The 22,947-nt window shown below is 46.2% G+C and overlaps 1 protein-coding gene across 1 annotated transcript; it reads right to left on the reverse strand.

Moving 5' to 3' along the window:
- Positions 1-706: 706 nt before the first annotated feature.
- Positions 707-22,861, reverse strand: LOC136447126 (serine-rich adhesin for platelets-like). The gene is made up of 14 exons (XM_066445823.1): positions 15,736-22,861; positions 11,828-11,982; positions 11,302-11,600; positions 10,571-10,920; positions 8,938-10,335; positions 8,324-8,431; positions 8,046-8,158; positions 7,153-7,369; positions 6,769-6,838; positions 5,746-5,897; positions 3,253-5,351; positions 2,688-3,064; positions 1,704-2,036; positions 707-1,052 (listed from the first exon to the last, which is right to left on the reverse strand). The coding sequence occupies exons 1-14, from the start codon at positions 22,859-22,861 to the stop codon at positions 707-709; spliced, it is 13,143 nt and encodes a 4,380-aa protein (XP_066301920.1).
- Positions 22,862-22,947: the final 86 nt, after the last annotated feature.

Here is a 22,947-nt window from a genome sequence, read left to right on the forward strand (position 1 = left end):
TTGATCTGCCGGTGTAGATTCTACACGCGCCGACGTGCTGCTTGTGGTCGATCTGGTTGCAAGGGTTGTACCAGTCGAAGAAAGCCCTGTTGTAGCGTCTGTGACAGTAGAATAACCTTCCGATGTGCCGACGCTCGTGCTTGTAGCACTATGTGTTGAAGACCTCAAAGAAGACGACTCAAATGTGCTGGCCCTCTCCGTTGTTGTGCTTGCCACTGTGGTCTCTGCCGGGGTTGACGTCAAAGTGCTTTGCTCGCTTGTTACTGGAATTGTAGAAACCTTGGTTCTTTCTGCGGTCGTGCTTTGAACTCCGGTGGTAGATTCTGAAAGCGTTGTCGATTGGACTGAAGTTCTTGATCCGCTGGTGGTGGAGCTAAATTCAACTGTTGTTCCAGTTGAAGAATGTTCCGTTGTCAGTCCCGCAGTTGAATGACCTTCAGAAGTGCTGGCAAATGTGCTGGCCCTCTCCCTTGTTGTGCTGGCCACTGTGGTCTTTGCCAAGGTTGACGTCAAAGTGCTTTGCTCGCTTGTTACTGGAATTGTAGAAACCTTGGTTCTTTCCGCGGTCGTGCTTTGAACTCCGGCGGTAGATTCGGAACCTGTAGTCGATTGGACTGAAGTTCTTGATCCGCTGGTAGTCGAGCTAAATTCAACTGTTGTTTCTGTTGAAAAATGTGTTGTTGTCAGCCCTGCAGTTGAATGACCTTCAGAAGTGCTTGCAAGGGTGCTTGTAGCACTTTCTGTTGAAGATGCGGTAGACGACCCAAATGTACTTGGCTGCTCTGTACTTGTACCAGCCAATGTACTTTCCTCCAGAGTTGATGTCGCGATAGAAGACGATGCCATAGTGCTTGTCTGCTCTGTAGTTGAACCAGCCACTGTGGTCTCCCCAAGAGTTGATGTCACAGTCGTACGATCTGTTGTTGCCGGCACTGTACGGAATGTACTCATTTGTGTGCTCGTACTTTGATCTGCCGGTGTAGATTCTACACGCGTCGACGTGCTGCTTGTGGTCGATCTGGTTGCAAGGGTTGTACCAGTCGAAGAAAGCCCTGTTGTAGCGTCTATGACAGTAGAATAACCTTCCGATGTGCCGACGCTCGTGCTTGTAGCACTATGTGTTAAAGACCTCAAAGAAGACGACTCAAATGTGCTGGCCCTCTCCGTTGTTGTGCTTGCCACTGTGGTCTCTGCCGGGGTTGACGTCAAAGTGCTTTGCTCGCTTGTTACTGGAATTGTAGAAACCTTGGTTCTTTCTGCGATCGTGCTTTGAACTCCGGCGGTAGATTCTGAAAGCGTTGTCGATTGGACTGAAGTTCTTGATCCGCTGGTGGTGGAGCTAAATTCAACTGTTATTCCAGTTGAAGAATGTTCCGTTGTCAGCCCCGCAGTTGAATGACCTTCAGAAGTGCTGGCAAATGTGCTGGCCCTCTCCGTTGTTGTGCTGGCCACTGTGGTCTTTGCCAAGGTTGACGTCAAAGTGCTTTGCTCGCTTGTTACTGGAATTGTAGAAACCTTGGTTCTTTCCGCGGTCGTGCTTTGAACTCCGGCGGTAGATTCGGAACCTGTAGTCGATTGGACTGAAGTTCTTGATCCGCTGGTAGTCGAGCTAAATTCAACTGTTGTTTCTGTTGAAGAATGTTCTGTTGTCAGCCCTGCTGTTGAATGACCTTCAGAAGTGCTTGCAAGGGTGCTTGTAGCACTTTCTGTTGAAGATGCGGTAGACGACCCAAATGTACTTGGCTGCTCTGTACTTGTACCAGCCAATGTACTCTCCTTCAGAGTTGATGTCGCGATAGAAGACGATGCCATAGTGCTTGTCTGCTCTGTAGTTGAACCACCCACTGTGGTCTCCCCAAGAGTTGATGTCACAGTCGTACGATCCGTTGTTGCCGGCACTGTACGGAATGTACTCATTTGTGTGCTCGTACTTTGATCTGTCGGTGTAGATTCTACACGCGTCGACGATGGGACGGAAGTTATTTGGCTGTTTGTGGTCGATCTGGTTGCAAGGGTTGTACCAGTCGAAGCAAGCCCTGTTGTAGCGTCTATGACAGTAGAATAACCTTCCGATGTGCCGACGCTCGTGCTTGTAGCACTATGTGTTGAAGACCTCAAAGAAGACGACTCAAATGTGCTGGCCCTCTCCGTTGTTGTGCTTGCCACTGTGGTCTCTGCCGGGGTTGACGTCAAAGTGCTTTGCTCGCTTGTTACTGGAATTGTAGAAACCTTGGTTCTTTCTGCGGTCGTGCTTTGAACTCCGGTGGTAGATTCTGAAAGCGTTGTCGATTGGACTGAAGTTCTTGATCCGCTGGTGGTGGAGCTAAATTCAACTGTTGTTTCAGTTGAAGAATGTTCCGTTGTCAGTCCCGCAGTTGAATGACCTTCAGAAGTGCTGGCAAATGTGCTGGCCCTCTCCCTTGTTGTGCTGGCCACTGTGGTCTTTGCCAAGGTTGACGTCAAAGTGCTTTGCTCGCTTGTTACTGGAATTGTAGAAACCTTGGTTCTTTCCGCGGTCGTGCTTTGAACTCCGGCGGTAGATTCGGAACCTGTAGTCGATTGGACTGAAGTTCTTGATCCGCTGGTAGTCGAGCTAAATTCAACTGTTGTTTCTGTTGAAAAATGTGTTGTTGTCAGCCCTGCAGTTGAATGACCTTCAGAAGTGCTTGCAAGGGTGCTTGTAGCACTTTCTGTTGAAGATGCGGTAGACGACCCAAATGTACTTGGCTGCTCTGTACTTGTACCAGCCAATGTACTTTCCACCAGAGTTGATGCCGCGACAGAAGACGATGCCATAGTGCTTGTCTGCTCTGTAGTTGAACCAGCCACTGTGGTCTCCCCAAGAGTTGATGTCACAGTCGTACGATCTGTTGTTGCCGGCACTGTACGGAATGTACTCATTTGTGTGCTCGTACTTTGATCTGCCGGTGTAGATTCTACACGCGTCGACGTGCTGCTTGTGGTCGATCTGGTTGCAAGGGTTGTACCAGTCGAAGAAAGCCCTGTTGTAGCGTCTATGACAGTAGAATAACCTTCCGATGTGCCGACGCTCGTGCTTGTAGCACTATGTGTTGAAGACCTCAAAGAAGACGACTCAAATGTGCTGGCCCTCTCCGTTGTTGTGCTTGCCACTGTGGTCTCTGCCGGGGTTGACGTCAAAGTGCTTTGCTCGCTTGTTACTGGAATTGTAGAAACCTTGGTTCTTTCTGCGGTCGTGCTTTGAACTCCGGCGGTAGATTCTGAAAGCGTTACCGATTGGACTGAAGTTCTTGTTCCGCTGGTGGTGGAGCTAAATTCAACTGTTGTTCCAGTTGAAGAATGTTCCGTTGTCAGCCCCGCAGTTGAATGACCTTCAGAAGTACTGGCAAATGCGCTGGCCCTCTCCGTTGTTGTGCTGGCCACTGTGGTCTTTGCCAAGGTTGACGTCAAAGTGCTTTGCTCCCTTGTTTCTGGAATTGTAGAAACCTTGGTTCTTTCCGCGGTCGTGCTTTGAACTCCGGCGGTAGATTCGGAACGTGTGGTCGATCGGACTGAAGTTCTTGATCCGCTGGTAGTCGAGCTAAATTCAACTGTTGTTTCTGTTGAAGAATGTGCTGTTGTCAGCCCTGCAGTTGAATGACCTTCAGAAGTGCTTGCAAGGGTGCTTGTAGCACTTTCTGTTGAAGATGTGGTAGACGACCCAAATGTACTTGGCTGCTCTGTACTTGTACCAGCCAATGTACTTTCCTCCAGAGTTGATGTCGCGACAGAAGACGATGCCATAGTGCTTGTCTGCTCTGTAGTTGAACCAGCCACTGTGGTCTCCCCAAGAGTTGATGTCACAGTTGTACGATCTGTTGTTGCCGGCACTGTACGGAATGTACTCATTTGTGTGCTCGTACTTTGATCTGCCGGTGTAGATTCTACACGCGCCGACGTGCTGCTTGTGGTCGATCTGGTTGCAAGGGTTGTACCAGTCGAAGAAAGCCCTGTTGTAGCGTCTGTGACAGTAGAATAACCTTCCGATGTGCCGACGCTCGTGCTTGTAGCACTATGTGTTGAAGACCTCAAAGAAGACGACTCAAATGTGCTGGCCCTCTCCGTTGTTGTGCTTGCCACTGTGGTCTCTGCCGGGGTTGACGTCAAAGTGCTTTGCTCGCTTGTTACTGGAATTGTAGAAACCTTGGTTCTTTCTGCGGTCGTGCTTTGAACTCCGGCGGTAGATTCTGAAAGCGTTGTCGATTGGACTGAAGTTCTTGATCCGCTGGTGGTGGAGCTAAATTCAACTGTTGTTCCAGTTGAAGAATGTTCCGTTGTCAGCCCCGCAGTTGAATGGCTTTCAGAAGTGCTGGCAAATGTGCTGGCCCTCTCCGTTGTTGTGCTGGCCACTGTGGTCTTTGCCAAGGTTGACGTCAAAGTGCTTTGCTCGCTTGTTACTGGAATTGTAGAAACCTTGGTTCTTTCCGCGGTCGTGCTTTGAACTCCGGCGGTAGATTCGGAACGTGTGGTGGATTGGACTGAAGTTCTTGATCCGCTGGTAGTCGAGCTAAATTCAACTGTTGTTTCTGTTGAAGAATGTGCTGTTGTCAGCCCTGCAGTTGAATGACCTTCAGAAGTGCTTGCAAGGGTGCTTGTAGCACTTTCTGTTGAAGATGCGGTAGACGACCCAAATGTACTTGGCTGCTCTGTACTTGTACCAGCCAATGTACTCTCCTTAAGAGTTGATGTCGCGACAGAAGACGATGCCATAGTGCTTGTCTGCTCTGTAGTTGAACCAGCCACTGTGGTCTCCCCAAGAGTTGATGTCACAGTCGTACGATCTGTTGTTGCCGGCACTGTACGGAATGTACTCATTTGTGTGCTCGTACTTTGATCTGCCGGTGTAGATTCTACACGCGTCGACGTTGGGACGGACGTTATTTGGCTGCTTGTGGTCGATCTGGTTGCAAGGGTTGTACCAGTCGAAACAAGCCCTGTTGTAGCGTCTATGACAGTAGAATAACCTTCCGATGTGCCGACGCTCGTGCTTGTAGCACTATGTGTTGAAGACCTCAAAGAAGACGACTCAAATGTGCTGGCCCTCTCCGTTGTTGTGCTTGCAACTGTGGTCTCTGCCGGGGTTGACGTCAAAGTGCTTTGCTCGCTTGTTACTGGAATTGTAGAAACCTTGGTTCTTTCTGCGGTCGTGCTTTGAACTCCGGCGGTAGATTCTGAAAGCGTTGTCGATTGGACTGAAGTTCTTGATCCGCTGGTGCTGGAGCTAAATTCAACTGTTATTCCAGTTGAAGAATGTTCCGTTGTCAGCCCCGCAGTTGAATGACCTTCAGAAGTGCTGGCAAATGTGCTGGCCCTCTCCGTTGTTGTGCTGGCCACTGTGGTCTTTGCCAAGGTTGACGTCAAAGTGCTTTGCTCGCTTGTTACTGGAATTGTAGAAACCTTGGTTCTTTCCGCGGTCGTGCTTTGAACTCCGGCGGTAGATTCGGAACGTGTGGTCGATTGGGCTGAAGTTCTTGATCCGCTGGTGGTCGAGCTAAATTTAACTGTTGTTTCTGTTGAGTATTGTCCCGTAGTTTTTCCCGCAGTTGAATGACCTTTTGAAGTGGCGACAAGAATGTTTGTAACCCCTTCTGTTGAAGATGTGCTTGTGGCACTATGAGTTGAAGACGTGGCGGAAGACGATTCTAATGTGCTCGCCCTCTCCTTTGTTGAAGTAGGAACCGATGTCTGTGCATAGGTTGACATCATAGTGCTTTTTTCTGTTGTTACCGGCATTGTAGGAACTGTAGTTCTTTGCGCGATCGTACTTTGCTCCATAGCCGTAGAATCGGAAAGTATTGTCGTTATTTTTGATTCCGTCCTGGAAGTGGAACTTATTCCACTTGTAGGTCGATGGTCCGTTGTCATAATTGTTGTTGGCACTGTGGTCATGATCCAGAAAAATATGGTGTGTTGTATGGTCTGATGGCATGTTGTTGTTTTTTAGGATGTGTGCTTACATATTGATTGACATAGGCACAAATCTGTCTTTAATGTGTATGTTCATCGTACTCCCTTTGCCAATGTCGTATCTTTGAGTGAGTAGAGCAGATGAGAAGGGAGACTGTATTTTGGGCAATGTTGGTCGGGTAACAGTGCTCATTGTTGCCAGTAGCAAAGTTGTAAACATAGTTAGTGCTTCTGTATTGTTTTATGTTGCGTGATGCGGTCAAAAGACACTATCTATCATTAGAATGGAATAGCTGATGGAGTCGATTTTAGAAACATCTGGTAACTAATTGTAAAACGTTTTCTATGTCGATAAACCTTAAAAAGTTGTGAATATCGTTTTGGTCTGTTTGAGCAATGCTTGACAGTCTTCATAATATCCAATAATTGAGGATTATACATGTGACTTGTTAATGTTTGCAAAAAGTTTTGTTCATGATAGGTTGGATTGCTTTACATTTGGATGTGGATATCATGTTGTACTTTAGGATGATATTTTTCTGTGCTGTCTTATAGCGCTATGTGTTGAAGACCTCAATGGAGACGATTCAAATGTGCTCTGTCCATCACCTTTCGGTTGGTAAATTATTGTCGCCTTTCAACGAATTATCTTTCGTATAATATTGAAACGTATGGAAATCGCAACAAAGACCTTACCTTCACAGTCGCACGGCACAACTAGTTCGCCAATTCTGTAGATAATAGATAAAAGAGAATGAGATAAAGTAAGCCACCGACATATAATGCTATAAACGTTGCAGTTTTTGTGTTATATTGTCGTTGGTAAAAATGAAGACACATTACCTGCATTCTCTGTCGGTGCCGGCCTCGGAGCAAGATGCTTCATCGGGACAGTATTCATCCGAGCAAATCTCTGTAGAGTATAAGATATCGACGGCGTTAACGTTTGAGAGCTATTTACAGGGTCTATAAAGGAAATGGCATAGTTTAAAGCAAGATAAAAAATGCTTTAGTATTAGCATAGTAAAGCGATCTTCCCCATACTAAACATACTGTATCCATGCCGGTGCAAATATTAAAGGTCTCATGTTACGAGTGACATTGTATGCGTTGTGATTTTTATTGCTATAAGTAAAGGACATGACTGGATAGCCGGTGCCGCATATACTATGTATATCAATTTTTCAAGTACGTAAATGAGCCAAAATGTTGTAGAAAACAATGTACCGTAGGTAGTCCGTAGAGAGACGCCGAGTGTGTTGTTGCTGTCAGCAGCAATAGACTCGGTTAGGAAACTTGTAACCTCTTCGTTTTCCACGCAGGGTTTACTAAAGTTCAGAAGCGCCATACAAACGACACTGCCCTCGTAAAAGCCGATGACCGTAGAACTACCGAAGATCGTGCTGAGTCTCGAACCACTGTTAGAGGTGAAGTACTCGGATATCTGAAGAGAATATGAATGATAAGAATCTCCACAAGAAAACGACGGATTTTTATCACCGACAATTGAAATACAACGCAGTTTTATACACGTACTTGCTGACTAACTAACTGGCTGACTTCCTAAATGGCTGACTTCCTAACTGACAGACTCACTCACTCACTCACTCACTCACACACTCACTCACTCACTCACTCACTCACTCACTCACTCATTCAATCAATCACTCACTCACTCACTCACTAACTCAATCAGTCACTCATTCATTCACTCACTCAATCACTCATTCACTCACTCTCTCTTTCAAACACTCACTCACTAACTCAATCAATCACTGACTCACTCATTCACTTACCCACTGAATCACTCATTCACTCTCATTCAATCACTCACTCACTCACTAACTCAATCACTCACTCACTCTCTCACTCACTCATTCACTCCGGTTAAACGCCTTTTGTTTTATTAACCTATTCACATCTACTAAGGACTGCTGTCATTGTCTCGACATACGCAAACATGTCTTATCAAAGTGAAAGTGTAGGGATTTGTGTATACATGACGGTACAACAGTGACAATGAATGTGGCATAAAGGACCTGAGAGATATAACGATTAGTCAACCAAACAATTTGCAAAGTGCAAAGATATAGAAACATGACGTTAAAATACCCACTCACCTTGTCTACTACAATGCTCGAAACGCTTCTAAACCGATTGCTCGAATTGACTAAGTATTCAGAATTCCATTCCAGGACACCAAGGGTGAGTTCCAATCCAATAACAGCTGGAACTGTGAAACAAAAAACAAGATCACTTGATCATAGTACAGATACTTGAATGAAAATATGTCACTTCTAAATCGTGCAGATGACATATGTCTTATCCAACAGTAAAGTGTACTGCGAGAGTAAAAAGACATGCATGTAACTACAATGTATGTGTAGAAAAGACTTACATTCTTCACATGACGTCCCGTTCAGAAAGTACCCCGGGTTGCACACACATTGAGGATCTCCCTCAGTAGTAAGGCAGAACGCGTTAGACACACACGTCAAGCAGGCATCTTAAGAGAAAAAGAGTTTAAAAACATTTCTAATAATGAACATCGCAGGTATTCTTAACATACTGTTGAAATATAATAAAGGAATGCAACCATAACCCCAGAATAAACGTCAACATATCAACGACATACTTTTAAAGTAAGTGTCGACGGCACATCTGAACGATTGAGTTCTAATGCATAGTGATAACTTTCGAAACAGAGTTAAATCGACATTAAAAAAACGATAACATGTATACACGAATTACCTTCCGTTTTGATTGACGCAGAAAGCGTTTCTGTAACTAAAGACGATGCAATATTGCTTGTCTGCTCTGTAGGAAAACCAGCCACTGTAGTCTCCCGAAGGGTTGATGTCACAGTCGTACGATCTGTTGTTGCTGGCACTGTACGGAATGTACTCATTTGTGTGCTCGTACTTTGATCTGCCGGTGTAGATTCTTCACGCGTCGACGATGGAACGGAAGTTATTTGGCTGCTCGTGGTCGATCTGGTTATCATGGTTCTACCTGTCGAAGCAAGCCCTGTTGTAGCGTCTATGACAGTAGAGTAACCTTCCGATGTGTCAACGCTTGTGCTAGTGGGACCATGTGTTGAAGACCTTAAAGAAGATGACTCAAATGTGCTGGCCCTCTCCGTTGTTGTGCTGGCCACTGTGGTCTCTGCCGGGGTTGACGTCAAAGTGCTTTGCTCGCTTGTTACTGGAATTGTAGAAACCTTGGTTCTTTCTGCGGTCGTGCTTTGAACTCCGGCGGTAGATTCTGAAAGCGTTGTCGATTGGACTGAAGTTCTTGATCCGCTGGTGGTGGAGCTAAATTCAACTGTTGTTCCAGTTGAAGAATCTTCCGTTGTCAGCCCCGCAGTTGAATGACCTTCAGAGGTGCTGGCAAATGTGCTGGCCCTCTCCCTTGTTGTGCTGGCCACTGTGGTCTTTGCCAAGGTTGACGTCAAAGTGCTCTGCTCGCTTGTTACTGGAATTGTAGAAACCTTGGTTCTTTCCGCGGTCGTGCTTTGAACTCCGGCGGTAGTTTCGGAACGTGTGGTCGATTGGACTGAAGTTCTTGATCCGCTGGTAGTCGAGCTAAATTCAACTGTTGTTTCTGTTGAAGAATGTTCTGTTGTCAGCCCTGCAGTTGAATGACCTTCAGAAGTGCTTGCAAGGGTGCTTGTAGCACTTTCTGTTGAAGATGCGGTAGACGACCCAAATGTACTTGGCTGCTCTGTACTTGTACCAGCCAATGTACTCTCCTTCAGAGTTGATGTCGCGATAGAAGACGATGCCATAGTGCTTGTCTGCTCTGTAGTTGAACCAGCCACTGTGGTCTCCCCAAGAGTTGATGTCACAGTCGTACGATCTGTTGTTGCCGGCACTGTACGGAATGTACTCATTTGTGTGCTCGCACTTTGATCTGCCGGTGTAGATTCTACACGCGTCGACGTTGGGACGGAAGTTATTTGGCTGCTTGTGGTCGATCTGGTTGCAAATGTTGTACCAGTCGAAGCATGACTTGTTGTAGCGTCTATGACAGTAGAATAACCTTCCGATGTGCCGACGCTCGTGCTTGTAGCACTATGTGTTGAAGACCTTAAAGAAGACGACTCAAATGTGCTGGCCCTCTCCGTTGTTGTGCTGGCCACTGTGGTCTCTGCCGGGGTTGACGTCAAAGTGCTTTGCTCGCTTGTTACTGGAATTGTAGAAACTTTGGTCCTTTCTGCGGTCGTGCTTTGAACTCCGGCGGTAGATTCTGAAAGCGTTGTCGATTGGACTGAAGTTCTTGATCCGCTGGTGGTGGAGCTAAATTCAACTGTTGTTCCAGTTGAAGAATCTTCCGTTGTCAGCCCCGCAGTTGAATGACCTTCAGAAGTGCTGGCAAATGTGCTGGCCCTCTCCCTTGTTGTGCTGGCCACTGTGGTCTTTGCCAAGGTTGACGTCAAAGTGCTCTGCTCGCTTGTTACTGGAATTGTAGAAACCTTGGTTCTTTCCGCGGTCGTGCTTTGAACTCCGGCGGTAGATTCCGAACGTGTGGTCGATTGGACAGAAGTTCTTGATCCGCTGGTACTCGAGCTAAATTCAACTGTTGTTTCTGTTGAAGAATGTGCTGTTGTCAGCCCTGCAGTTGAATGACCTTCAGAAGTGCTTGCAAAGGTGCTTGTAGCACTTTCTGTTGAAGATGCGGTAGACGACCCAAATGTACTTGGCTGCTCTGTACTTGTACCAGCCAATGTACTCTCCTTCAGAGTTGATGTCGCGATAGAAGACGATGCCATAGTGCTTGTCTGCTCTGTAGTTGAACCAGCCACTGTGGTCTCCCCAAGAGTTGATGTCACAGTCGTACGATCTGTTGTTGCCGGCACTGTACGGAAAGTACTCATTTGTGTGCTCGTACTTTGATCTGCCGGTGTAGATTCTACACGCGTCGACGTTGGGACGGAAGTTATTTGGCTGCTTGTGGTCGATCTGGTTGCAAGGGTTGTACCAGTCGAAGAAAGCCCTGTTGTAGCGTCTATGACAGTAGAATAACCTTCCGATGTGCCGACGCTCGTGCTTGTAGCACTATGTGTTGAAGACCTCAAAGAAGACGACTCAAATGTGCTGGCCCTCTCCGTTGTTGTGCTGGCCACTGTGGTCTCTGCCGGGGTTGACGTCAAAGTGCTTTGCTCGCTTGTTACTGGAATTGTAGAAACCTTGGTTCTTTCTGCGGTCGTGCTTTGAACTCCGGCGGTAGATTCGGAACCTGTAGTCGATTGGACTGAAGTTCTTGATCCGCTGGTAGTCGAGCTAAATTCAACTGTTGTTTCTGTTGAAGAATGTGCTGTTGTCAGCCCTGCAGTTGAATGACCTTCAGAAGTGCTTGCAAGGGTGCTTGTAGCACTTTCTGTTGAAGATGCGGTAGACGACCCAAATGTACTTGGCTGCTCTGTACTTGTACCAGCCAATGTACTCTCCTTCAGAGATGATGTCGCGATAGAAGACGATGCCATAGTGCTTGTCTGCTCTGTAGTTGAACCAGCCACTGTGGTCTCCCCAAGAGTTGATGTCACAGTCGTACGATCTGTTGTTGCCGGCACTGTACGGAATGTACTCATTTGTGTGCTCGCACTTTGATCTGCCGGTGTAGATTCTACACGCGTCGACGTTGGGACGGAAGTTATTTGGCTGCTTGTGGTCGATCTGGTTGCAAGGGTTGTACCAGTCGAAGCAAGCCCTGTTGTAGCGTCTATGATAGTAGAATAACCTTCCGATGTGCCAACGCTTGTGCTAGTGGGACTATGTGTTGAAGACCTTAAAGAAGACCACTCAAATGTGCTGGCCCTCTCCGTTGTTGTGCTGGCCACTGTGGTCTCTGCCGGGGTTGACGTCAAAGTGCTTTGCTCGCTTGTTACTGGAATTGTAGAAACCTTGGTTCTTTCTGCGGTCGTGCTTTGAACTCCGGCGGTAGATTCTGAAAGCGTTGTCGATTGGACTGAAGTTCTTGATCCGCTGGTGGTGGAGCTAAATTCAACTGTTGTTCCAGTTGAAGAATCTTCCGTTGTCAGCCCCGCAGTTGAATGACCTTGAGAAGTGCTGGCAAATGTGCTGGCCCTCTCTGTTGTTGTGCTGGCCACTGTGGTCTTTGCCAAGGTTGACGTCAAAGTTCTTTGCTCGCTTGTTACTGGAATTGTAGAAACCTTGGTTCTTTCCGCGGTCGTGCTTTGAACTCCGGCGGTAGATTCGGAACGTGTGGTCGATTGGACTGAAGTTCTTGATCCGCTGGTAGTCGAGCTAAATTTAACTGTTGTTTCTGTTGAGTATTGTCCCGTAGTTTTTCCCGCAGTTGAATGACCTTTTGAAGTGGCGACAAGAGAGTTTGTAACCCGTTCTGTTGAAGATGTGCTTGTGGCACTATGAGTTGAAGACGTGGCGGAAGACGATTCTAATGTGCTCGCCCTCTCCTTCGTTGAAGTAGCAACCGTGGTCTGTGCATAGGTTGACATCATAGTGTTTTTTTCTGTTGTTACCGGCATTGTAGGAACTGTAGTCCTTTGCGCGATCGTACTTTGCTCCATAGCCGTAGAATCGGAAAGTATTGTCGTAATTTTTGATTCCGTCCTGGAAGTGGAACTTATTCCACTGGTAGGTCGATGGTCCGTTGTAATAGCTGTTGTTGGCACTGTGGTCATGATCCAGAAAAATATTGTGTGTTGTATGGTCTGATGGCATGTTGTTGTTTTTTTAGGATGTGTGCTGACATATTGATTGACATAGGCACAAATCTGTCTTTAATGTGTATGTTCATCGTACTCCCTTTGCCAATGTCGTATCTTTGAGTGAATAGAGCAGATGAGAAGGGAGACCGTATTTTGGGCAATGTTGGTCGGGTAACAGTGCTCATTGTTGCCAGTAGCAAAGTTGTAAACATAGTTAGTGCTTTTGTATTGTGTTAGGTTGCGTGATGCGGTCAAAAGACATCATCTATCATTAGAATGAAATAGCTGATGGAGTCGATTTTAGAAACATCTGGTAACTAATTGTAAAACGTTTTCTATGTCGATAAACCTTAAAAAGTTGTGAATATCGTTTTGGTCTGTTTGAGCAATGCTTGACAGTCTTCATAATATCCAATAATGGAGGATTATACATGTGACTTGTTAATGTTTGCAAAAAGTTTTTGTTCATGATAGGTTGGGTTGCTTTACATTTGGATGTGGATATCATGTTGTACTTTAGGATGATATTTTCTCTGTGCTGTCTTATAGCACTATGTGTTGAAGACCTCAATGGAGACGATTCAAATGTGCTCTGTCCATCACCTTTCGATTGGTAAATTATTGTCGCCGTTTAACGAATTATCTTTCGTATAATATTGAAACGTATGGAAATCGCAACAAAGACCTTACCTTCACAGTCGCACGGCACAACTAGTTCGCCAATTCTGTAGATAATAGATAAACGTGAATGAAAATAAGTATGCCACCGACATATAATGCTATAAACGTTGCAGTTTTGTTATATTGAATGAAAGACCTTTATTGTACATTTATGCTTAAACAAGCTAAGTACAGGTCATGGTGAGAAGCAAAGGAATACATACAGTGGTCCTAGAATAACGTAATGGTACGTCTAATTGGACTAATATATACTTGTCTTCTATTTACAGGTTCGACTTCTTCTCGCTTATATCGTCGTTGGTAAAAATGAAGACACATTACCTGCATTCTCTGTCGGTGCCGGCCTCGGAGCAAGATGCTTCATCGGGACAGTATTCATCCGAGCAGATTTCTGTACAGTATAAGATATCGACGGCGTTAACGTTTGAGAGCTATTTTCAGTGTCTATAAATGAAATGGCATAGTTTAAAGCAAGATACAAAAATGCTTTAGTATTAGCATAGTAAAGCAATCCTCCCCATACTAAACATACTGTATCCATGCCGGTGCAAATATTAAAGGTCTCATGTTACGAGTGACATTGTATGCGTTGTGATTTTTATTGCTATAAGTAAAGGACATGACTGGATAGCCGGTGCCGCATATACTATGTATATCAATTTTTCAAGTACGTAAATGAGCCAAAATGTTGTAGAAAACAATGTACCGTAGGTAGTCCGTAGAGAGACGCCGAGTGTGTTGTTGCTGTCAGCAGCAATAGACTCGGTTAGGAAACTTGTAACCTCTTCGTTTTCCACGCAGGGTTTACTAAAGTTCAGAAGCGCCATACATACGACACTGCCCTCGTAAAAGCCGATGACCGTAGAACTACCGAAGATCGTGCTGAGTCTCGAACCACTGTTAGAGGTGAAGTACTCGGATATCTGAAGAGAATATGAATGATAAGAATCTCCACAAGAAAACAACCGATTTTTATCACCGAGAATTGAAATACAATGCAGTCCTTATACACGTACTTGCCTGACTAACTAACTGGCTGACTTCTTAACTGGCTGACTTCCTAACTGACAGACTCACTCACTCACTCACTCACTCATTCAATCAATCAATCACTCACTCACTAACTCAATCAGTCACTCATTCATTCACTCAATCAATCACTCATTCACTCACTCTCTCTCTTTCAAACACTCACTCACTAACTCAATCACTGACTCACTGACTCACTCATTCACTTACTCACCCACTGAATCACTCATTCACTCACTCTCATTCAATCACTCACTCACTCACTCACTCACTCACTAACTCAATCACTCACTCACTCACTCTCTCACTCACTCATTCACTCCGGTTAAACGCCTTTTGTTCCCTATCCGCAAACATGTCTTATCAAAGTGAAAGTGTAGCGATTTGTGTATACATGACGGTACAACAGTGACAATGAATGTGGCATAAAGGACCTGAGAGATATAACGATTGGTCAACCAAACAATTTGCAAAGTGCAAAGATATGGAAACATGACGTTAAAATACCCACTCACCTTGTCTACTACAATGCTTGAAACGCTTCTAAACCGATTGCTCGAATTGACTAAGTATTCAGAATTCCATTCCAGGGCACCAAGGGTGAGTTCCAATCCAATAACAGCTGGAACTGTGAAACAAAAAACAAGATCACTTGATCATAGTACAGATACTTGAATGAAAATATGTCACTTCTTAATCGTGCAGATGACATATGTCTTATCCAACAGTTAAGTGTACTGCGAGAGTAAAAAGACATGCATGTAACTACAATGTATGTGTAGAAAAGACTTACATTCTTCACATGACGTCCCGTTCAGAAAGTACCCCGGGTTGCACACACATTGAGGATCTCCCTCAGTAGTAAGGCAGAACGCGTTAGACACACACGTCAAGCAGGCATCTTAAGAAAAAAAGAGTTTAAAAACATTTCTAATAATGAACATCGCAGGTATTCTTAACATACTGTTGAAATATAATAAAGGAATGCAACCATAACCCCAGAATAAACGTCAATATATCAACGACATACTTTTAAAGTAAGTGTCGACGGCACATCTAAACGATTGAGTTCTAATGCATATTGATAACTTTCGAAACAGAGTAAAATCGACATTAAAAAAAAACGATAACATGTATACACGAATTACCTTCCGTTTTGGTTGTTGCAGAAAGCGTTTCTGTAACTAAAGACGATGCCATAGTGCTTGTCTGCTCTGTAGTTGAACCAGCCACTGTGGTCTCCCGAAGGATTGATGTCACAGTCGTACGATCTGTTGTTGCCGGCACTGTACGGAATGTACTCATTTGTGTGCTCGTACTTTGATCTGCCGGTGTAGATTCTACACGCGTCGACGATGGAACGGAAGTTATTTGGCTGCTTGTGGTCGATCTGGTTACCATGGTTGTACCAGTCGAAGCAAGCCCTGTTGTAGCGTCTATGACAGTAGAATAACCTTCCGATGTGCCAACGCTTGTGCTAGTGGGACCATGTGTTGAAGACCTTAAAGAAGATGACTCAAATGTGCTGGCCATCTCCGTTGTTGTTCTTGCCACTGTGGTCTCTGCCAGGGTTGACGTCAAAGTGCTTTGCTCGCTTGTTACTGGCATTGTAGAAACCTTGGTTCTTTCTGCGGTCGTGCTTTGAACTCTGGCTGTAGATTCGGAACCTGTAGTCGATTGGACTGAAGTTCTTGATCCGCTGGTAGTCGAGCTAAATTCAACTGTTGTTTCTGTTGAAGAATGTGCTGTTGTCAGCCCTGCAGTTGAATGACCTTCAGAAGTGCTTGCAAGGGTGCTTGTAGCAGTTTCTGTTGAAGATGCGGTAGATGACCCAAATGTACTTGGCTGCTCTGTACTTGTACCAGCCAATGTACTCTCCTTCAGAGTTGATGTCGCGATAGAAGACGATGACATAGTGCTTGTCTGCTCTGTAGTTGAACCAGCCACAGTGGTCTCCCCAAGAGTTGATGTCACAGTGCTTCGATCTGTTGTTGCCGGCACTGTACGGAATGTACTCATTTGTGTGCTCGTTCTTTGATCGGCCGGCGTAGATTCTACACGCGTCGACGTGCTGCGTGTGGTCGATCTGGTTACAATGGTTGTACCAGTCGAACCAAGCCCTGTTGTAGCGTCTATGACAGTAGAATAACCTTCCGATGTGCCGACGCTCGTGCTTGTGGTACCATGTGCTGAAGACATTAAAGAAGACGACTCAAATGTGCTGGCCCTCTCCGTTGTTGTGCTGGCCACTGTGGTCTCTGCCGGGGTTGACGTCAAAGTGCTTTGCTCGCTTGTTACTGGAATTGTAGAAACCTTGGTTCTTTCTGCGGTCGTGCTTTGAACTCCGGCGGTAGATTCTGAAAGCGTTGTCGATTGGACTGAAGTTCTTGATCCGCTGGTGGTGGAGCTAAATTCAACTGTTGTTCCAGTTGAAGAATCTTCCGTTGTCAGCCCCGCAGTTGAATGACCTTGAGAAGTGCTGGCAAATGTGCTGGCCCTCTCTGTTGTTGTGCTGGCCACTGTGGTCTTTGCCAAGGTTGACGTCAAAGTGCTTTGCTCGCTTGTTACTGGAATTGTAGAAACCTTGGTTCTTTCCGCGGTCGTGCTTTGAACTCCGGCGGTAGATTCGGAACGTGTGGTCGATTGGACTGAAGTTCTAGATCCGCTGGTAGTCGAGCTAAATTCAACTGTTGTTTCTGTTGAAGAATGTGCTGTTGTCAGCCCTGCAGTTGAATGACCTTCAGAAGTGCTTGCAAGGGTGCTTGTAGCACTTTCTGTTGAAGATGCGGTAGACGACCCAAATGTACTTGGCTGCTCTGTACTTGTACCAGCCAATGTACTCTCCTTCAGAGTTGATGTCGCGATAGAAGACGATGTCATAGTGCTTGTCTGCTTTGTAGTTGAACCAGCCACAGTGGTCTCCCCAAGAGTTGATGTCACAGTCGTACGATCTGTTGTTGCCGGCACTGTACGGAATGTACTCATTTGTGTGCTCGTACTTTGATCTGCCGGTGTAGATTCTACACGCGTCGACGTGCTGCGTGTGGTCGATCTGGTTACAATGGTTGTACCAGTCGAAGCATGCCCTGTTGTAGCGTCTTTGACAGTAGAATAACCTTCCGATGTGCCGACGCTTGTTCTTGTAGCACTATGTGTTGAAGACCTCAAAGAAGACGACTCAAATGTGCTGGCCCTCTCCGTTGTTGTGCTGGCCACTGTGGACCCTGCCAAGGTTGACGTCAAAGTGCTTTGCTCGCTTGTTACTGGAATTGTAGAAACCTTGGTCCTTTCTGCGGTCGTGCTTTGAACTCCGGCGGTTGATTCTGAAAGCGTTGTCGATTGGACTGAAGTTCTTGATCCGCTGGTGGTGGAGCTAAATTCAACTGTTGTTCCAGTTGAAGAATGTTCCGTTGTCAGCCCCGCAGTTGAATGACTTTCGGAAGTGCTGGCAAATGTGCTGGCCCTCTCCGTTGTTGTGCTGGCCACTGTGGTCTCTGCAGGGGTTGACGTCAAAGTGCTTTGCTGGCTCATTAGTGGAATTGTAGAAACCTTGGTTCTTTCGGCGGTCGTGCTTTGAACTCCGGCGGTAGATTCGGAACCTGTAGTCGATTGGACTGAAGTTCTTGATCCGCTGGTAGTCGAGCTAAATCCAACTGTTGTTTCTGTTGAAGAATGTTCTGTTGTCAGCCCTGCAGTTGAATGACCTTCAGAAGTGCTTGCAAGGGTGCTTGTAGCACTTTCTGTTGAAGATGCGATAGACGACCCAAATGTACTTGGCTGCTCTGTACTTGTACCAGCCAATGTACTCTCCTTCAGAGTTGATGTCACGATAGAAGACGATGCCATAGTGCCTGTCTGCTCTGTAGTTGAACCAGCCACTGTGGTCTCCCCAAGAGTTGTTGTAACAGTCGTACGATCTGTTGTTGCTGGCACTGTACGAAATGTACTCATTTGTGTGCTCGTACTTTGATCTGCCGGTGTAGATTCTACACGCGTTGACGATGGGACGGAAGTTATTTGGCTGCTTGTGGTCGATCTGGTTGCAAAGGTTGTACCAGTCGATGCAAGCCCTGTTGTAGCGTCTATGACAGTAGAATAACCTTCCGATGTGCCGACGCTTGTGCTTGCAGCACTATGCGTTGAAGACCTTAAAGAAGACGACTCAAATGTGCTGGCTCCCTCCATTGCTGTGCTTGCCACTGTGGTCTCTGCCGGGGTTGACGTCAAAGTGCTTTGCTCGCTTGTTACTGGCATTGTAGAAACCTTGGTTCTTTCCGAAGTCGTGCTTTGAACTCCGGCGGTAGATTCGGAACCTGTAGTCGATTTGACTGAAGTTCTTGATCCGCTGGTAGTCGAGCTAAATTCAACTGTTGTTTCTGTTGAAGAATGTGCTGTTGTCAGCCCTGCAGTTGAATGACCTTCAGAGGTGCTTGCAAGGGTGCTTGTAGCACTTTCTGTTGAAGATGCGGTAGCCGACCCAAATGTACTTGGGTGCTCTGAACTTGTACCAACCAATGTACTCTCCTTCCGAGTTGATGTCGCGATAGAAGACGATGCCATGGTGCTTGTCTGCTCTGTAGTTGAGCCAGCCACTGTGGTCTCCCCAGGAGTTGTGGTAACAGTCGTACGATCTGTTGTTGCCGGCACTGTACGGAAAGTACTCATTTGTGTACTCGTACTTTGATCTGCCGGTGTAGATTCTACACGCGTTGACGATGGGACGGAAGTTATTTGGCTGCTTGTGGTCGATCTGGTTGCAAAGGTTGTACCAGTCGAAGCAAGCCCTGTTGTAGCGTCTTTGACAGAGGAATAACCTTCCGATGTGCCGACGCTTGTGCTTGCAGCACTATGTGTTGAAGACCTCAAAGAAGACGACTCAAATGTGCTGGGCCTCTCCGTCGTTGTACTAGCCACTGTGGTCTCTGCCAAGCTTGAGGTCAAAGTGCTTTGCTCGCTTGTTACTGGCATTGTAGGAACCTTGGTTCTTTCCGCGGTCGTACTTTGAACTCCAGCGGTAGATTCGGAACGTCTCGTCGTTTGGCCTGAAGTTCTGGTGTTGGACCTAAATATATCTGTTGTTCCTGTTGAAGAATGTGCCAGTGTCTGCTCCGCAGTTAAATGACCTTCAGAATTGCTGACAAGAGTGCTTGTTGAAGTTTCCGTTGAAGATGCGACGGAAGACGATCCAATCGTGCTAGTCTGCTTTGTAGTTGCACCAGCCACTGTTGTATCTTTTAGAGTTGATGTCAATGCAGACGACGATGCAATAGTGCTTGTCTGCTCTGTAGTTGTACTAGCCACTGTGCTCTCTTTAAGAGTTGATGTCGCGGCGAGAGACGTTACTATTTTGCTTGTCTGCCCCGTTGTGGAACCAGCCAGTGTGGTCTCTTCAAGAGTTGATGTCACAGTGCTTCGATCTGTTGTTGCCGGCACTGTACGGAATGTACTCATTTTCGAGGTCGTTCCTTGATCTGCCGGTGTAGATTCTACACGCGTTGAAGATGCGTCTGTAGTCCTCGGGCTGCTAATTATAGATCTGGTTCCAAACCTTGTGTCGGTCGACGTAATCCCTGTAGTCTCCGCAACGGTTGAATGACCTTCCGATGTGCCAATGATTGTGCTTGTGGCACTATGTGTTGAAGACCTTAAGGATGACGATTCCAATGTGCTGGCCCTCTCCGCTGTTGTATTAGACACTGTGGTCTCTGCCAAGGTTGACGTCAAAGTGCTCTGCTCGGTTGTTACTGGCATTGTAGGGACCTTGGTTCTTTCCGCGGTCGTACCTTGAATTCCGGTTGTAAATTCGTTACGTATTGTCGATTGGACTGAAGTTCTTGATTCGCTGGTGGTGGAGCTAAAGTACATGGTTGTTCCCGTTGAAGAATGTGCTGTAGTCTGTCCCGCAGTTGAATGACCTTCCGAAGTCCGGACAAGAGTGCTTGTAGCACTTTCTGTAGAAGATGCGACGGACGACGATCCAATTGTGCTTGTCTGCTCTGTAGTTGTACCAGCCACTGTGGTCTCTTCAAGAGTTGATGTCGCGGCGGAAGACGATCCTACTCTGCTTGTCTGCCCCATTGTGGTACCAGCCAGTGTGCTCTCTTCAAGAGTTGACGTCATCGTACTTCGATCTGTTGTTGCTAGAACTGTACGGAATGTTGTCATTTGTGAGGTCGATCTCTGATCTGCCGGTGTAGATTCTACACGCGTTGAAGAGGGGTTTTCAGTTCTTGGGCTGCTTGTTGTAGATCTGATTCCAAATGTTGTGCCGGTCGAAGTATGTCCTGTAGTCTCCATGACAGTGGAATGAACTTCCGACGTGGCGACGATTGTGCTTGTGGCATGTGTTGAAGACCTTAAGGATGACGATTCCCATGTGCTGGCCCTATCCGCTGTTGTACTAGCCACTGTGGTTTTTGCTAAGGTTGACGTCAAAGTGCTTTGCTCGGTTGTTACTGGCATTGTAGGAACCTTGGTTCTTTGTGTGGTCGTACTTTGCTCTACCGGTGTAGATTCGGAAAGCGTAGTCGATTGGGCTGAAGTTTTTGATCCGCTGGTGGTGGAGCTAAATGCAACGGTTGTGCCTGGTGAAGAATGTGCTGTAGTCTGTCCCTCTGTTGAATGACCTTCAGAAGTGCTGACAAGAGTGCTTGTTGCACTTTCTGTTGAGTCGGAAGTCGATTTATATGTGCTAGAACTTTCTGTTGTTGTTTCAGCTTCCGTGGTCTCTTCAATAGCCGATGTCAAAGTGCTTTGCTCGGTTGTTACCAGTAGTGTAGGAAAGTTAGTTTTTTGTGCTGTCGTACTTTTTTCTGCCAGTGTTCTAATGGTGGAATGAACCTTCGACGTGCCAACGATTGTACTTGTGGCACTATGTATTGAAGACGTTGAGGAAGAAGATTCAAATGTGCTGCCATCCTCTGCTGTTTTACTGGCCACTGTGGTTTCTGCAAAGCTTGACATCAAAGTGCTTTGTTCGTTGGTGCTTGCCGGCTCTGTTGTCGTTTTGGCCTCTGTGGTCTCTTCAATAATAGATGGCAAAGTGCTTTGCTCTGTCGTTACCAGCAGTGTAGGGAAGTTGGTTTTTGGTGCTGCCGTACTTCTTTCTGTAAGGGTAGATTCTGCTGAAGTTTTTGCAACAGTGGAATAGCCTTCCGACGTGCTGACAATAGTGCTCATGGTACTTTGTCCTGTCGATGGCGCGGAAGACGATCCAAATGTGCTAGCACTTTCCGTTGTTGTTTCATCCTCCGTGGTCTCCTCAATAGTAGATGGTAAAGTGCTTTGCTCTGTTGTTACCAGTAGTGTAGGAAAGTCAGTTTTTGGTGTTGTCGTACTTTTTTCTGTCAGTATAGATTCTGCTGAAGTCTCCACAACGGTGGAATAGCCTTCCGACGTGCTGACAATAGTGCTCGTTGGACTTTGTCCTTTGGAAGTCGATCCAAATGTGCTAGCACTTTCCGTTGTTGTTTCAGCCTCCGTGGTCTCTTCTTCAATAGTAGATGGCAAAGTGCTTTGGTCTGTCGTTACCAGCAATGTAGGGAAGTTGGTTTTTGGAGCTGCCGTACTTCTTTCTGTCAGTGTAGAATCTGTTGAAGTTTTTGCAACGGTGGAATATCCTTCCGACGTGCTGACAATAGTACTCTTGGTACTTTGTCCTGACGATAGCGCGGAAGACGATTCAAATGTGCTAGCACTTCCGGATGTTGTTTTATGCTCAGTGGTCTCTTCTTCAATAGTAGATGGTACAGTGCTTTGCTCTGTTGTTACCAGTAGTGTAGGAAAGTCAGTTTTGGGTGCTGTCGTACTTTTTGCTGTCAGTGTAGATTCTGCTGAAGTCTCCGCAACGGTGGAATAGCCTTCCGACGTGCTGACAAAAGTGCTCGTGGTTCTTTGTCCTGACGATAGCGCGGAAGACGACCCAAATGTGCTAGCACTTTCCGATGTAATTTCATCCTCCGTGGTCTCTTCAATAGTAGATGGCAAAGTGCTTTGGTCTGTCTTTACCAGCACTGTAGGGAAGTTGGTTCTTGGTGCTGTCGTTCGTCTTTGTGTCAGTGTAGATTCTGCTGAAGTTTTTGCAACGGTGGAAGAGCCTTCCGACGTGCTGACAATATTACTCATGGTACTTTGTCCTGACGATATTGTGGAAGACGATCCAAATGTGCTAGCACTTTCCGATGTTATTTCATCCTCCGTGGTCTCTTCAATAGTAGATGGCAAAGTGCTTTGGTCTGTTGTTACCAGCACTGTAGGGAAGTAGGTTTTTGGTGCTGTCGTACTTCTTTCTGTCAGTGATTCTGCAACAGTACTTGTAGTACTTTGTCCTGACGATAGCGCGGAAGACGATCCAAATGTGCTCGTACCTTCCGTTGTTGTTTCATCCTCCGTGGTCTCATCAATAGTAGATGGCAACGTACTTTGCTCCGTTGTTACCAGCAGTGTACGGAAGTTGGTTCTTTTCCCGGTGATACTTTGGTCTGCTTGTGTAGATTCTGCTTCAGTCTCCACAACTGTGGAATGACCCGACGTCATTGTGTCACTTTGTAGTAAAGTCGTTGCTGAAGACGATGTCATTGTGTCGGTCTGTACTGTTTGTTTATCAGCCACTGTTGTCGCTT

The sequence above is a fragment of the Branchiostoma lanceolatum genome, chromosome 13 (genome assembly GCF_035083965.1).
Source record: "Branchiostoma lanceolatum isolate klBraLanc5 chromosome 13, klBraLanc5.hap2, whole genome shotgun sequence".
In the NCBI taxonomy this organism is placed as follows: domain Eukaryota; kingdom Metazoa; phylum Chordata; class Leptocardii; order Amphioxiformes; family Branchiostomatidae; genus Branchiostoma; species Branchiostoma lanceolatum.

Bases quoted from the DNA above. Each gene is read 5' to 3' on its own strand.
- LOC136447126 (XM_066445823.1), bottom strand. From the start codon at position 22,861: ATGACGTCGGGTCATTCCACAGTTGTGGAGACTGAAGCAGAATCTACA. The intron at 11,983-15,735 runs GTACAACCATGG...GCACTTCTCAAG, and splicing joins AACAGGGCTTGCTTCGACTG to GTCATTCAACTGCGGGGCTG. The intron at 8,432-8,937 runs GTAGAACCATGA...TTTTCTCTTAAG, and splicing joins AACAGGGCTTGCTTCGACAG to ATGCCTGCTTGACGTGTGTG.